At 40.8% G+C, this 16,947-nt stretch overlaps 1 protein-coding gene across 1 annotated transcript in view; it reads right to left on the reverse strand.

Moving 5' to 3' along the window:
• Nucleotides 1–16,947, reverse strand: part of INO80 (INO80 complex ATPase subunit) — a 2,478,170-nt gene that overhangs the window by 311,648 nt on the left and 2,149,575 nt on the right. Inside the window, exon 32 of the mRNA XM_044074204.1 lies at nt 9,456–9,614. Coding sequence (XP_043930139.1) covers nt 9,456–9,614 — 159 coding nt within the window. The remainder of the gene's footprint in view (nt 1–9,455; nt 9,615–16,947) is intronic.

Here is a 16,947-nt window from a genome sequence, read left to right on the forward strand (position 1 = left end):
GGCCCCACAGCACACAGAAAGGAAGCCCTGACTGCACTCTAGATGACCCATGTCTGATACACAGCACTGGAGGTGGAGGGACCGGGTGGGGAGGATGTGAAGGTGCCGCAGTCTGCTGCACTGGCAATATCTGCAACAGTGCAAGTGTAGTGCCACAGAAGGAGCCTAGCAAGCCCAAGCCACAGCTGTGTGCTGCTTACCAGGAGGTTGGCGTGGGTAGTAGCAAACATGCAAAACCTGCAAGCAGCTAAAGGAGACTACCAGCCACTGCAGAAGGGGTTAGATTAGGTGGGGGAACCAATTCTTAATATGCAGATGATGGCTCCTTTTCCCAGTTTGCTTAGCTCTTACTCTGAAGAAATGAACAGGCAATAGCTTGTTCTCTCTGGGAAAAAAAATGGGTCAATGGAGCAGCCAATATGGTAGGTTTAGACTGTAATCATAGGGACTACAAATAGAAATAAACATTTCTGGATCAATTACACAAAACCTGCAATTATATAAATGCACATATTTTCAAAAGATAACAAAAAACACAGAACATTTAAGAACACTGAAGTGAAGCAAGTTATGACAGTAAAAAAGTTTGATTGGCTTACAGGAGTGAATTAAGAGGCACACATAAAGACAAATATGGAGATATAAAAATGAGCACACATTAGCACCTTTGAAGAACAGATGTAATATATTGTACAAAAAAATCAAGTATGAAATGGAAGTTTAAACAAAGGGGTCAGATTAGATGGTAGAAAGTAGAGGCAACAAGGAGTAAGCCCAAGTGTGAGATATGCATAACTAAAACCAAAAAGGGTCAGAGTAAAGGCTAGGGGGGAGAAAAAGACGGAATAAAGAACAGTAGTAGTACAGTGTGGGAAAGGAAGAGTAGTAAGACTTGGTTAGTTAAGGTTACAATGCTGCCGAGAAGTAAACTATTAGTCAACTATGCAGAGTTAGGCAGAGTAGGACAATCATGAGCTATGTGATATCCATGCTGAATACAATCAGAACACGCAATGAGGGTGTGAATGTGGCATTCAGTCAAGAATTTGAATGCTGATAAGTGATATGGCTCTTAGCTGATTAATTCCATTCTACTGGTAGCAGTCACATGTTTTTAAAAAGGATCTACTGATTTTAGGAGATATTGGTTTGTTGATCATAGTTGTTAGGAAGTGGAGTGCTACTTCATTAGATTGGTAAATCCTGGAAAAATGTATTTGCAAGTACCTAACTTATGACCAATCACTGATTATAGGGCAAAGACATGAGCATCTGTATGTACACAGGACTATTCATTATACCTCAGATAACTGTCAGGGAGAGTGAGGGATCTATACCATCTATAGCTCCTACCACTAATGCAGTAGAATGAAATGTTTTCACAAAGGAATAATGCATGGCTGGAGCGTATATCACTGAGTGACTTAGTCATGCCTGCTAGATCTCAATGAAATGCTCATGTTAGACATGACTAAATCTAACAATGGCACAAACGTTTGCCAGGTGTCAGGTATTACTCGGAGCCAGTTGTGAGCTACACTCCAATGTACAATTATAAATGCTGAGATTTGTTAAGATTGTTACTGAGGTACCTTTTGAAGAATTCACCTTTATCCAAGAAACAACCATCTTGGAGAGGCCATACTTGACTATGATGGAGTAGGGGACTGCAGCCAAGGGGAAAAACAAACATCTGCAAGAGTGATTCTCCCTTAACTAACAAGGGCAGCTGAACCACGGAGGATGTCCCTGCCTCCCAGTCATTAGTGGTTTCCTGGGAAGCAGCATCTGAAGGACCAGAAGAAAGTGATGAGTAGTCCAAGGAACAACAGATGGCCATAGCTGAGCCATCAACGACTGATGCAAAGGGGAAGCCTGAGTCAAGACTGAAGCCTCCTGATAAATTTTCTCTTCTTGTTCAACAAGAAAGGAATGATCGAGTTACTGGAATCCTGTTCCATGACCTTGCTGTAAAAGGTATCTGTTAACCAGTTAGAGGAGAGTTGAAGAGTTGGTCTTACTGTTGGATGGAAAAGTTAATTTCTGAGATAAATCTTTTTAGTGATAACCACCAAACACACTAGCCATAATTCCTAATAATACTTTTTGACAGAAAAGTAATTTTATTTTCAACAAAATATGATAAATAATAAGGGATCCTCCACAGGGAGTAAGAGCCATCTGGTTACCGAAAAAGGTACCTGACAGGTGGGTTAGCAGAGCTCAGGAGAGTCAGTGAAATAACCTGATAGGAGAAATAAGTTTTGAGAGAAACATTTTTAATGACCGTTCCTAAAAACCACAAGTCCTAGCCCCCTAGCCACACATTTTGATCAAATCATTTTTCTCACAATAATCAATTATTTAAAAGACATTTTCCACAGGAAACCTTGTCTAAAAACTTTCAGATTTAAGGTAAAAATTTTAGAGGAATCCACTTATGAAATCAGAGATAATACATTCCATGACTACTCAAATTAGGCTTGTTAGGCTTATGCTTTTACACTCCTCATAATCTGAGGTGCAGCCCCCCTTTCTGGGGTGGATGGTATAAGGACAGTTGGTTTCTATACCTATGGCACATATCCCATGGCTATGCTTAAGCTGAGCATCTTTAGAAAGGGTTAAAAAAGACTTTCTTGGTGTTGATGATTAGGCAACCAGGTATTTAGCTTTGGTCCGCAGAGGTAGTACTTTTAGATTTAAGTAGTGCAGTTTCAAAGTATTCTATAATAATCCTGATGGGCGGAAGGGACTCAGAAGTTATGGATCCTGTCCTCTGACATGGCACAAGTGGGAGAAGCTTTTTCAATTTCCTATGTAGGATTTTTTTGTGTTGGGTTTTCTGACCACCCTCAAAACGTGCAGCACATCCTCAGAGAACATGTTTCTGGAAGATATGTGTGCTAAACAATCCACACTGTCAAGCTTAAAATTTGCAAGCTTGGGTGAATGCTTGGCCTATTGTTTTGAGTTAAGAGATCCATGTATGCTAAGTAACAGAACAAGTTCTCCCCTTGCTTGGTTCAAAAGGGAGAACTAATATTACCTGGCACAAAATGGTGCTATCAGTAGCATTTCTGGCCTCACTGCCCTTATCTTCTGCAATACCCTAGGGGTCAAGGGTATAATAAGAGGCACATACAGATATAGACCTGCCCAGAGGATGAAGAAGGCATGTGCCACCCAGGTCCCTTTTGTGGGCATCCTGGTGCAATATTTTCTTAATTTTTATTTTCTGGAGGAGCCAAAGAACACATCCCTGTTTAGTATCCATTCACTGGGGTCTAGTTGTGTTCTGCTCAGATGGTCTGCCAAAACATTCTTCTGTCATGGGACGTACTGGGCCCTGTAGATCAGGCCTGCTCTGCTAGTCTACATAGGAGGCAAAAGTATGACCCCCCCCCCCGTTGCCATACCTCATTCACTGTGGCATTATCTGCAGGATTTGCACACTCTGTTGTTCAATGGATCTGAAAGTTTGATTGCTAAGATTACTACTATCATCTCTTTTATGTTGATATGCTTATTTCTGAATACCCCGTAACAAGACCCCAGCACTTTCAGTTCCCCAATGTGGGTTTCCTAAGTAGTCTGTGACAGAGACCCTGGTTCCATTCTGAAGGAAACTCCCAAGTGTATTAAGATTTAATGCAGGATAACACTGAAATGGGGGTCTGCAATGATTCTGCGGTATCACTACAGCTTCTTCATGTGCTGTCTTGTCAGGGAAGTGTATGAGGCCATGTACACTAGAACTCTAAGGAATTCCATGGCAGGGATTTGGCTTAAGATGGCAATTTTCTGAAATATTGAGTCAGAAGCAGGATCTTTCCCGAGGGAAGGAAAGCTTTTTGCTTTTCTGTATCTAAGAGAGCTCCAAGAAAGGTGACTTGTTTTGATGGGATTCAAGAGATTTAGAGGCAAAAAAAAATTGGCTCAGTTACATGGATAAAATTTATTTACACCGCGGTTGTGGTGCTGTGGTAGCATTGTCGCCTCGCAGTAAGACGCTGTCTGGTTCGATTCTCAGCTAGAGCGTTTTCTGCGCGGAGACAGGCATGAATGGGCATACCTTCGTTGAAGGTTGTGCGTCAGGGCTGGTAACTCAGCACGTAAAACTCAACTACCAATCATTAGTGGACCGGAGTTCCGCTGTGGCAACCCCTAACCGGGAAAAGCCGAAAAGACACAACAACAACAACATGGATAAAATTTATTTATTCAGCAAGTCAGGGACTTAGGGACACACATAGATAGTAATCTAGCCTTTGACCATCATGTGTCTACAGTGTTGAGAAAATCATTCTATGTTGCACAACCTATAAACAGAGGTATGGCGTCGAAGTCCAAGGAATTCATTGTTACACTGTATTCATCAGACCTATCATTGAGTACAATGCTCACTTTGGTATGCACCTAACCTGGCATATCCAACAACTGGAACGTCCACACAGGTTCCTCACTAAAAGAATACAGGGTGTAAGCAAAATGTCCTATGCAGACCGCCTCAAGGCCCTATCCCTGTATTCTGTCTCCTACAAGATTTTGAGGGGAGATCGATGCCTGGCATACAGGGCATTTTCAGGCCCCACTCTGATGGACATCCTGCATATCCACAAAGCAAACAGCACCAGAATTACCCATTCTAAAGACTTAAACCTTGCCTGTGATATAAACAGGATTTGCTGGAGAGAGCGGTATGTATTGCAGAGACTACCTTGTCTATGGAACAGGCTCCCCATCCATGTGAAGCAGGGTTCCTCCCTAACCCAATTCAAGTGCAACTTGGACAATTGGATAGGAAACTGGAAATGCATCCCTGGTTTGGCACCTATGTCTCTAATGGACACAAGTAACCTGTAAATGGTTCATCTCCCGGGCCCATGCTTACACTTATCAAAGGTATCAGAACATGTCAGAGATTTGGGATACATGGACAGGCTTAAAACAGCCTTTGTGGTCATTAACCTAGTAAACGCATATGAACCTACAAGACCACAAGCTTTTACTGATGTGCTTTCTCAAGTGATAAAAGTTCCAAAAAAACAGATGAAATTTGTAATGAAGTGACTTTATATCAGATGATAAAAATAACAAATCAGCAAATAACCTTCAAAAACTGGCATAACTTCTCATTTATTGTTTAAGTGGTGTTAAGTAAGTATGGGTTTAAGATTATAAGCACAAATTAATCCAGTTGCATAATCAGCCCTAAACATAAAAATCCAGTAAGATTATCTCTTTTCAGTAACGGTAATTACATCACCACCTCTTTGATTTGGTTTCCCAGTTTCTAAAACATTACATTTAAACTCATGATTCACACATGCTATTGAAATATGCTTGCATAAAGCATAAGTGTCAATTCCTCCTCCTTTCTGAATAATGTTCACCTATTTGTTCCTTGAGCTTCCTGTCATGTTTCCCTAAATAAAATGCCATATACCTTGTGCTTCAACTTAAATATATAGAATGTTCAAGTACACGTATCACAAACATTCAGAGTATAGTTATCATAGTAACAGGATGAATAATCATCTGAGATACATATATATATATATATATATATATATATATATATATATATATATATATTCACTTCAGAAGCTCGAAAAACTGAAATCTCGAATGTCAGTATTTCGAGCCCAAGAAGCCGAATACACACAGCAGCGAAAGTTCAGATGCACGAAATTCAAAACCTCGAATACCGGAGGTTTTGAATTTCACTCTTCTAAACTTCTGCTGCGGTCATGTCTTCAGGTTAAGTATGCGTGTGTGTTAAGGGGTTTGGGTATGGGCTGTGGTGTGTGTCAGCGTGTTTTGTTGCTGTGATGTGTGTGCGAGGAGAATGTAGCTTGTGTGGTGGTGTGTTGTGTGTGTTTGTATGTAGTGCGACTTCAGAGTGAAAATATTTAAGTAGGGGGTGAGTGGGGGGAGCAGGGGTGCTTGCCCCCCTGCTTTCATGTAGTAGAGAGATTGTGTGTGTTTTTGTGGAGAATGGTGTGTGTGTGTGTGTGTGTGTGTGGTACTACCGCGAAATTCAAAACCTCCGGTATTCGAGGTTTTGAATTTTGTAGTTTTCAGATTTTGCTGTTGTGTGGATTGGGCTTCTTGGGCTTGAAATACTGAAATTCGAGATTTCAGTATTTTGAGCATCTGAAGTGAATCCATATATATATATATATATATATATATATATATATATATATATATATATATGTGTGTGTGTGTGTGTGTGTCTGTGTATGCACACAAACTGCATAAAATTAAAACATGGCTTTATACCCTTATGCTTAGATGATGATGTTCCTTATAGGTTCATAGGTAAGTACTTAGCCAGTTTCCATATTATCCCTAACGAGAATAACTGTGATAATATTGTACATAATTTGAGGGGACCCATGCATGGGATGAAGCATTTAGGAGCTGCCTCTGTCCAATAGTAGTACAGGGGCAGTCCTGGGGTACATTTTCTGATTCCCATCCATAGATCTAAGCTGCGCTTGAAAATGGACAGGGATAAACTTTGTTTCATGTGGATGGGGAGTCTGTTCCACAGCAGCTGCATCCTCTGCCAGATAAACATGTCCCTCCAACTGTTCTGTTGATGTTGCAGAAGAAGTTAAGATCCCTAGCCCAAATAATTCTGATGCCATTTACTTGCTGATGTGCAGTAAATCTATCAGCAGTGGGTTGGAAAACCAGACACAGATCACCTCTTAGCAGTATGTAGGATACCGAGTATAGTGACAGAGCTCTGGGCTGGTCCATGTTAGACCTTAAATCCTTTTAGTAAGGTATAAAAAATTAACTTCACCACACGAAGGGTAAAGATGAAAACCAAACCTAACACCAAAACAAAAAAATAAAGGGTACATCACACTGGTTGTCAAGTACAAACACTGCTTTAATACCTCAGTGGTAGACTAACTGCTTTTACCCGTCAATCTCAGGCTTCATCAGAATCACCATAATAAAACATCACTTCCTTTATATAGTAAAAATTCAATGACATCACAAGTAACTGACTGCTGCCTAAGTTAAAACTAAATAAATAAACAAACATAACAAATTTTAAAAAACATGTATACCCCAAAAATTGAAACAAGTTCATAATAAGTTAAAAAAACTTGTGTCATAACAAATACATAAATACCAGAAGTAATGGCATTTTTGGCCATAATGTAAAATCTATATAATCATGGATCTCTTTCAACAAGGGGGCAATAGAAATATTATCATTAATGCTTGGTAGATTCTTGTTATTTAATCTCAATTGCCACCTAGTTTCCCACAATTCCAAGTTGATTTTAATATTGCCCCCTCTTTCATTCAATTCAACCCCATCAATAATAAAAAACAAAAATCTTTTATTATATCTCTGTGGGCATTCCATTTGTTGCATGTGCCTGGACAGATACACGCCAAAGGGGGCATTACACTTAATGAATGGCCTAATAAGGGCTGAGTAAAGGGACACAATGACATCCTTAAATCTAGGCACAGTCCCTTTGTTTACAAAGCTGTGCGATACAGAAGGGCTTTCATGTTGGTCAACAGTTAGGTCACTGTCCAAATAAGTTTCCAAATCCTTAACAACTGGATCAACTCTTAAGGGTATATTGTCAATGTGGTAGCTTCCCTGGGGTAGATGACCTCCCAAAGAATACAACAATGCACATTTTGGCATTACATATAAACTACATATAACATAAATTAATATAACATTTATAAATGTTTCAAATTCAATTAATTAATGTATACAAACTTTGGTTTGTCTAATATTAATTAATTCACCCATCAAATGACTGCAACATTTGTTTACTTATTTTATTTATTCTTTGTTGACTGGCTTAATCATACTACTAGCCTCTTTTCAAGGCAAACCTTTGGTGGTATTTCTACCACTAGGGGAAATTTGGCCAGATAACTGGGGGAACTTCCCCTACTCTTTTCGATAGGTGCCTTGTCTTTAACATCCACCTGAGCTACCCACAGTTCAGACAGATGGGGACTTGGTTTGATGTCACATTCAGAGAATAACACACTTAGGAGTGCAGAACCCCATTATGCTATGCTGCAGTATCAGCAATCTATTTACCTGGTGTGAGAACAGATTTTACAGCCTTCTGCAGCAAATGCAAGTGTGCTACGTGTGGCGCCATTGACACTGCAAACAGATGGAATTTGTAATGAAAATCATCAAAAGCTTTGTAAATACTTCACAAAATTCCTCATAAATTAATGGAAACATAGTTGCTTTTGCCTCATCTCATTTTTTTAAAGAATTACACTTTTACCTCTTCCATGTGTGCCAAATGCAGGTCTAGCCTTAGAACTCATTTCATTCTTAACTTTTTCTTTAGTCTATGTTAATAAGCTCCAAACATAACCTCTCATACTAAATTCTTGTGTTAAAGTGTCAAACTATAAGTCTATTTTGTACTCGACAGCAATGCGCCTAGAGTTCTTATGCAGCCAGTCGAATGAATGTACACCTCAGGTATATGTTTGAGATCAAGTGAAGGAATAAATTCATAAATAATGAAATCATTGGCATCACTGACTAAGGTTAGTCCTGTGGGTGTACTACTACAACGCACACACACACACACACACACACACACACACACACACACACACACACCATTTCCTCCATTCCATCTGTAAATCATGATCTGCAGCAAGGTTGGCTGTCGAATAAATGGCATTGTAGAGTTTTAGGAGTTCCTGTAAAATGGAGAGGTGAAGCATTACTGATATTCACTACAAGCTGCCAATACACACATTAGGGTTTTTTTCTTTGCTTATCAGATTGACAGCAGGTGCTGTTGTGCTAGTTTTTCCATGCCTCTGATTTGACATGACACAGCAGCTCATTTGAGCTAATGAGAGACAAAGAGAGAGAGACTTCTGGAACTGCTGACAAATGCTTCAAAACACAGCAGATGGAGAAGGGATGTGGCTGTGACTAATCTTTTTTTTTTTTTTTTTTTGGTTAATGTTATGGGGTCCCCTTGTCAACAGCTGGCCCTAGGAAGCTGCCTAGGTCACCTTGTGCTGGCTACTGCCTCTGTAGGAAGTCTGAAACAAAAGTAATTTATTACCAACAGCTAAGAGTGAATCACTTCCTTCCCATCAAAGAAGTGCTGATGCTCATTAAAATTTAGAAATTAGACTTGATAAGTAGGTGAGACCTTTTACACTGCTGTGACTGATAACATCCTATTGGTCTCATCCACTAGCCTGCACACTGAAGCTATGAAACCATACAAGACAGAGTACAGCCAGTAGACTTCAGCAACATTTCTGATGACCTGGAAATTAAAATTTGTGACAGCAACAGGATTAGCAACTTTCCTTTCTTCAGAAGAACCACAAGATTTTCCCTGTGAATAACAGACTGGAAAATGGGCACACAATTAACAGGAAAACATTTTTGTAACTTTTACCTCACTTTTCTCTTTGGCTCTTTGTAAAATCCTCTCTTCAATCGTCCCCTTGCAAATTAGCCTGTAGACCGTGACTTGTTTTGTCTGTCCAAGTCTGTGTGCGCGGTCCATTGCCTGTTGATCTACAGTAGGATTCCAGTCACTGTCATAGAATATTACCTACAAAAAATTGGATGATAAGCTTTTTTTTCTTCTTTCTGTTAAAGAAGCCAAAACTATTATCTCCATTCAACTGGTTATTTCACTCATTCATAAAAGAGATACTTTGGTGTTTTGTGCATATTTCAAAGCAGGAAATCTCCAAGCATTTCAACTCCTTATATGTTCAGATATGATAATTTTTCTATAATACAATATTTTTTTGCCTATGATAAAGCAAATAAATGTCAATGATGTGAAGAAAAGATAAGAAAAAACAAGTAGTGGTACATTCAAGATAATCCATTCAGAACAGTGCTCTTTAAATTCTAATGACTGAAAGGAGTGTGCATGACACAGTCTCTGAACCTGGCTATAGCTAGGACTTAGCTAACCATTTTCACTATAACACATAGTGTGAACAAATCTGTACCATGTATAACCATCTACTGGATGGGAAGCTCTATTTAAATTCCCAGACATAATATGGTAGGGGCTCAGAAGGAATATTCACTAACAGTAAGATTACAATAACGAGGTACAACTATATCTAATAAGGAAGGCCACTAAACTAAAGCACCACATGCATTTTTCTATCAAAGAACAAATACTTCACTACCTCAGAAGAAAAATGAAGTTGCAAGCTTCCTCTCAAAGGACTTACTAACAGCTTACTATCAGATAACCTCAACAGAAGCACATATTTCTTCAGATCATACTGCTACACTAACCAAAGTCAATGCATGCATACTTCAGTCAAAATATAAAGGTCTTCCTCTGGTCCAAAACAGGCAGGGCTCTCAAACTTCCAACTCCTATAGATGAAAATCCAAGCATGTAAAAAGACAGTAAAATGTAACACACAGAAAATCTACACTCCATTAAAGACATTGAGAACATACAATCAGCAAAAGCCAGCTCTGCTGGTATAGAGAGATTAAGTCCAGATAGCAGGAGTTTAGCTCAAGCAGAGGATGAAAGGGATGACGAAACAGAGGCTTCTTGACTCTTTCGGGGGGGGCAGTGCATGCCTGGAGTGCAAAATGTATACAGACCAGTGATCACCAGAGGGATGTTTTGTTTCTTATGTTTAAGGGAGAAGGGCTGTTGAGGTGACGCCTCTTGTGGAAGGGGGAGGCATAACCCATACATAACAAATGTGTGCCGTCCCTTTGGACGTACAGGGCAAGTTCATGGGAAAAACTAGGGCCTTAGGGTAAAACTACAGATTAGCTGACGCAGAAGATGGTCTACCCTTTGCCCTTAGGAGAAAAAAAGCACTGCAGGGATTTCAATTCCTTTATGCAAACCAGCCAAGATGTATAGGAGCAAAACAAATATATATATATATATATATATATATATACACACATATACACCTATATAAACAGAAATAAAGAAATCTGGCACTCAAAGTAATGTCAAAAAGCAGGTTTATTAGCCCAATGGTTTCAATAATCAAGCTTTGTCAGTGTGATTTGCTTAACAAACCAAAAACAACTGTTTATATAGGAAAACGTGTATCACATGATCACTGACCCAATATTCACAAACTACCTGTACATGTTTAATAAACAATTCAAAAAGCATAAAAGTCTAAATAAGATAAAGAAAAATGAAAAACAAATAAAACTGTAAGTTTATTTACTAGAAAGCACAGTCTCATTTTTTAAAAGTTAAATGCACTGAAACACAGCAGCTGAGAAATCATAACAATAACTTACCATGATTTAAGAGGTCAGCCATGTTACTATACTTCCTAAGTAGCAGGGCCAAAAGCATTTTAGCAATTCTTTACCTTATTTGGATTTTTATGCTTTTTGAATAGTTTATTAACCATGTACAGGATTCTAAGGTCAAAGTAATAGTCTTCTGACAAACCTGCAATAGTATAAATGACCTTATCAGATTTAATTATTTTTGAAACTAACAAAATCATAAAAAGACTCATTAGGAACATATGCATGTGGGAATCAAGTGTTTGAGAAGGAGAGTCTTATTTTGTATAAAGGGCCCTTGTCAAAAAAAAAATCACTGATATAATCAAAACAACTGATATTTATTAAAATTCTTCCATTACCATGACTTAGTGACTGAAAGTTCAGTAAAGTAAGTTTAATAATTATTAGATAATTTTTGCCTGAACAGCGATGCAAGTGTTGTGACTTCATGGGAACATCTGGTAATCATCTTGCAAGCTTCTGTACAGAGAAGCCACACTTAGGTTATAGGGTGTCAAATACTTCACCAAATTCTGAGATCAGTAAATATTTGAAATGTTGGGACCCACTAAACTGAGCCCCAAAATATGAAGACTGCATGACCAAAAAAACGGACTTGCATACACTAAGCCCAAGATTACCATTTCTCAAAATATCCCCTTTTTCGCTGAGGTATGGCGATCTTGGAAACATACACACACACACACACATATAGGATAATAGGAGATTACTAGCTCAATGGCCCTGTGGTCTACACTCTTGTGGGAGGAGAGGGTAGATTCTGCCTTTCTGAGCTGGGATTTTCTGGTTAAAGGCTTGTTGTGCCTGCTTATTTGAATTGTTTCTTTCTGAAATTGGTACGCCTTGTTTGCTGTAGCACAGACTAAATTCAGACCTGCTGAATCTAGCTTTGCTTGTATAACTTGAGCACTAATCCAGCCCATCTTTTTTTGGAGAAGGTTCCCCTGCACCCTAGTGGCAGGAGTGTGCAGTTAGAACTTGTCTGATCGAAGATTTCTGGAACGGGGCTCAGTTTTTAGCTTTTTATTGGTTAATTTGTCTAAATCAGTTTGCTCATTTGCTACTGTTATATTAAAAAAAAAATACACTTTATGCATCATCGCTAAGCTAGGGTTAAACTATTCCTGGCACCATAAAGTTTTCTCTTCAAAATTTCCCTTATAACTCAGGCATGTCTAAGGTTCAGCTCCATGTGTTTTCTCCTGTCTACCTGATGAATCTGAGCATCTTGGGACAATGCAGCAATTGCCTCATGTATACAGACAACCCTCTCCTCCTACCACCCAATACTACAACCTGTGTCAGATGCACTTATATATAGCCAAACTGGAAACAAAGCTCTCTTCACCCAAGACTGGACTAGACAGTCAAGAGGAGAAGGTAAACACTTGCGCCTCACCACACTCATCACATAATCCCTCAAAACCTACACCACCAAAACACACACACAGCAACACAAAACACACACCTACATTCGCGGAGGCTCTCAATAAAAATGTGCTCAAGCAACAGAGACCTCCAAAGCAGAAACGCATGCAACCTCCACCCCCCCAACACAACCCAAATGACACATAGCCCATAAACTCAGTGTGCCACTCAACCACAGCTCATAAGGCATAACAATGTACCCAACACTCTAGTCATAGGTGACTCTATAGTCAGGCACACTGATGTTCCACTCACCAGGCTAAACAAGGAGAAAGTTACTGTCAGCTGCCCGTCCGGTGCCAGGATCTGCCACATAACACACGCACTCAAGTCACTCCACAACAAGTACAAATATGACTCTGTCATTGTCCACGTTGAGGTGAATGACCTGAGAAGTACCTCCCTGGAGTACATGAAGAGAGACATGGAGGACTCTCCAATCTTGTAGCCCAGGCAGGTATGACCCTAGCCGTGAGTAGCATCCTGCCATCACCCAGAATGATACCATGTTACAAGGACAAAATTATTGACTTCAACAATTGGCTAAGCTTCTGGTGTGATTCGAAGGGGATCCAGTATCTGTCTGCCTGGGATGACATGATCGACAGACCACGATGCTTTGCCAGAGATGGCCTGCACCTGTCGCCCTTGGGATTTCGGATACTGGCTAAGGCTCTTGCCACCCCATAGTGCCTTTTTTAGGCAAAGTTCAAATGAGAAATTCACCACCGTAACAGGTACAAGCAAGCAAAATCTGAGGGTAATGCTACTCAATGCTAGAAGTCTAAACCTCAAAATGCATTCACTAGATGCACTCCTTAAAATGAAGAACCATCGACATCTGTGCAGTGACACAGACCTGGTTCAAGGCTCCAGAGAGCACCCCTGCATTACCAAGCTATAATTCATACCACACCTTTCAGCCACCTAACCTGGACAGAAACACTAAAGGTGGAGGCGTATCCATATTCATTAAGGACATCCACACCTCCAGGCTAGTTGCTCAGCATAATGCAGCCGAGATTATTCAAGTGCAACTAACTCTGGGCAAGACCGCAATCCAAATTGTAACTTGTTACAGATCCCCCACCATGCCCCAGGATTCCCACTCCTCATTTCTTGATACACTGGAAAATATTAGGGTACAACCCAACACTCTAATAATGGGAGATTTCAACTACCCCACCATTAACTGGGAAAACTACTCATGTACCAACTCTTTTGCTCAACGTTTTCTGGAATTCATACATTCCATAGCCTTGGATCAACTTATCCACACCCCCACTAGGGGCAGCAATATCCTAGACCTGGTCATTACCAACATGGGCAACCGGGGTTCCACACCAGAGGTCAGTTCCTCATTGGTCAGATCCGACCACAAGCTAATCAACCTAGACAGCCACATCCCACCCCCCATTAGGGAAACCACCGTAAAAAATTTCTCCAAAGTCAACTTCACGCTTCTTAAGACAGAAGTGGCAAACTTCACAACACCCATGCAGATGGACAATAGAGGTAAGACTGCTGAATCCTACACAAATGCACTTTATAAGCACTTACACGAGTGCATGGATCACGCTATCCTTAACAGAACCAAGATGCTATCCTCCAAATAAAGGAAGCCAATCTGGTGGTCCCCTGCCATAACTCTACAACAGAAGAAAGAAACTGTTACAAAAAAGAGTAAAATCCCATGACAGGAAGAACTCCCTGGTCAGCCTCAGTAAGAAGATGAGATCCCTCATAAAATCCTCCAAAGCTAGTTACGAAAACAAAATTGCCACTGATTCTAAAGACAACCACAAAGCATTCTATAGCTATGTCAAGAATCTCAATGGCAACACTCAGATCTGCTCTGAGTTACAGCACAATGGCACTAAATATACAGAACCAACTGATATTGCCAGCATCCTGGCAGATAGGCTCAGTGCTACATTTACACCCCCCCCCTACGCCCTAAAGGGCCCATCTCTATACTGGAAGAATGCAAAGTTCCTGTAATCACGGCTGCACAGGTAAAAGCCACACTCTCCAAAGCCAAGAACACAGCATCCATGGGACCTGACAACATCCCAGGCTGCGTTCTACATGAACTGCAGAATGAACTGGCACCCCATCTAAACACCATTTTTAATCATATCCTCACCTCAGGCTTTGTGCCCACTGAATGGCGCACAGCGACGGTTATCCCACTCCACAAAGGGGGAGCTACCACGGACCCCGGGAACTACCGCACCATTAGCTTACCGAGCCTGGTCTGCAAGGCCATGGAATGTATCATCCTGGAACTTATAAACAAAGACATTGGTAATCTCCAAACTCTGTACCCCACCCAGTTCAGGTTTGTAAAAGGCAGATCATGTCTCCTAAACCTGACAGACTTCTTTGAAGCAGTCACCAAAGCCGTAGACAAGGGTAAGGTGATTCACACAGCCTATCTAGAACTCGCCAAGGCTTTTGACACCATCTCCCACTCTGGAATTATAGATAAACCCACTAAACTAGGTATAAATCCCTATGTCACAAGATGGGTTGCCAACTGGCTCACTGACAGAACCTATACTGTAAAAGTAGCTGTCTCCAAATCTGACTTCAGACCAGTGACATGTGGAGCACCACAGGGTTCAGTCCTGGGTCTTCTCCTGTTTGGTATCTACTTCTCTGAAGTACAGGCTAACACAGAAGGTCTTTGGCTAATGAAGTTTGCAGATGACTGCAAACTAGGAGCCATAACTGAAAGTCCTAACGATGTGGACATCCTTCAAAAGGGTCTTACTGAGACAGATGCCTGGTGTCAAAGCCATGGCCTCAAGCTCAATGCTGAAAAGTGCACTGTCATCCCCTTTGGTAAAAACTCTGTACCCATGAGCTACCACATAGGTGATAGTCTACTTAAAACCGAAAGTGTGATAAGAGACCTTGGGACACAGGTGGACAGTAGTCTCTCCTTTGATAATCACATCGTCACAGTAGTCAGGAAATCCTTCTATGTGGCACACCTCATCACAAAAGGTTTTTCATCCAGGAAAAAAAGACGTCATTGTTCCCCTCTACTCGTCACTCATTAGACCTATTATAGAGTACAACTCCCCTTTTGGAATGTACCTCACAAGAATTCTACAACAACTGGAAAGGCCACAGAAATACCTCACAAAGAGGATTACTGGATTCAAACAGATGCCCTATGCAGAGAATCTCAAAAAACTCCAGCTTTACTCCGTAGCATATCGCCTACTCAGAGGCGATCTCTGCCTAACATACAAAGTTACGTCAAACCCAGAGCTGTTGGACAGAAGGGCCTCTCTGAGACAGATGCCTGGTTGTCAGAGCCATGGCCTCAAGCTCAATGCCAAAAAGTGCAGTGTCATCACCTTTGGTAAAAACTCTGTACCCATGAACTACCACAAAGGCAGCAATCTACTTAACACCGAATGCATGATAAGAGACCTTGGGACCCAGGTGGACAGTAGTCTCTCCTTTGATAGTCACATCACCACAGCAGTCAGGAAGTCCTTCTACATGGCATACCTCATCATAAAAGGGTTCTCGTCCAGGAAAAAAGAGGTCATCGTTACCCTCTACTCATCACTCATTAGACCCATTATAGAGTACAACGCCCATTTTGGAATGTACCTCACAAGACATCTGCAGCAGCTGGAAAGGCCACAGAAGTACCTCACAAAGAGGATTACTGGACTCAAACAAATGCCCTACACTGACCGCCTCAAAAAACTCCAGCTGTACTCCGTAGCATATCGCCTACTCAGAGGTGATCTCTGCCTAACATATAAAGGCTATGTCAAACCCAAAGCTGCTGGGACATGCTACACCTAAAGAAATCCCAATCCCTCTGAGTTACACACTCTGGGGACCTAAACCTTGTCACCACAATAAACAGAACATGCTGGAGGGATAGATTCCTGTCCCAGAGACTTCCCATACTCTGGAACAACCAACCTATCTATATAAAACAAAGCTCCTCATTAGCACTCTTCAAGAAAAATCTTGATGACTGGATGGGAAATAGAAAATTCATCCCAGGTATCACCTCTGTGGCTCTGCTCGACAGGGGCACAGGAAAATCATTTTCTTGGGTGGCGAAAGCCAGGGTAGCTTTTTGGCTAGGCTTGTATAGGCCCTAAGGCTGATAGCCTAGTGCCTACCTATGAACCTTTACAAGTCTA

Source organism: Protopterus annectens, chromosome 6.part0 (genome assembly GCF_019279795.1).
Source record: "Protopterus annectens isolate FY-2018-M chromosome 6.part0, PAN1.0, whole genome shotgun sequence".
NCBI lineage: Eukaryota > Metazoa > Chordata > Ceratodontiformes > Protopteridae > Protopterus > Protopterus annectens.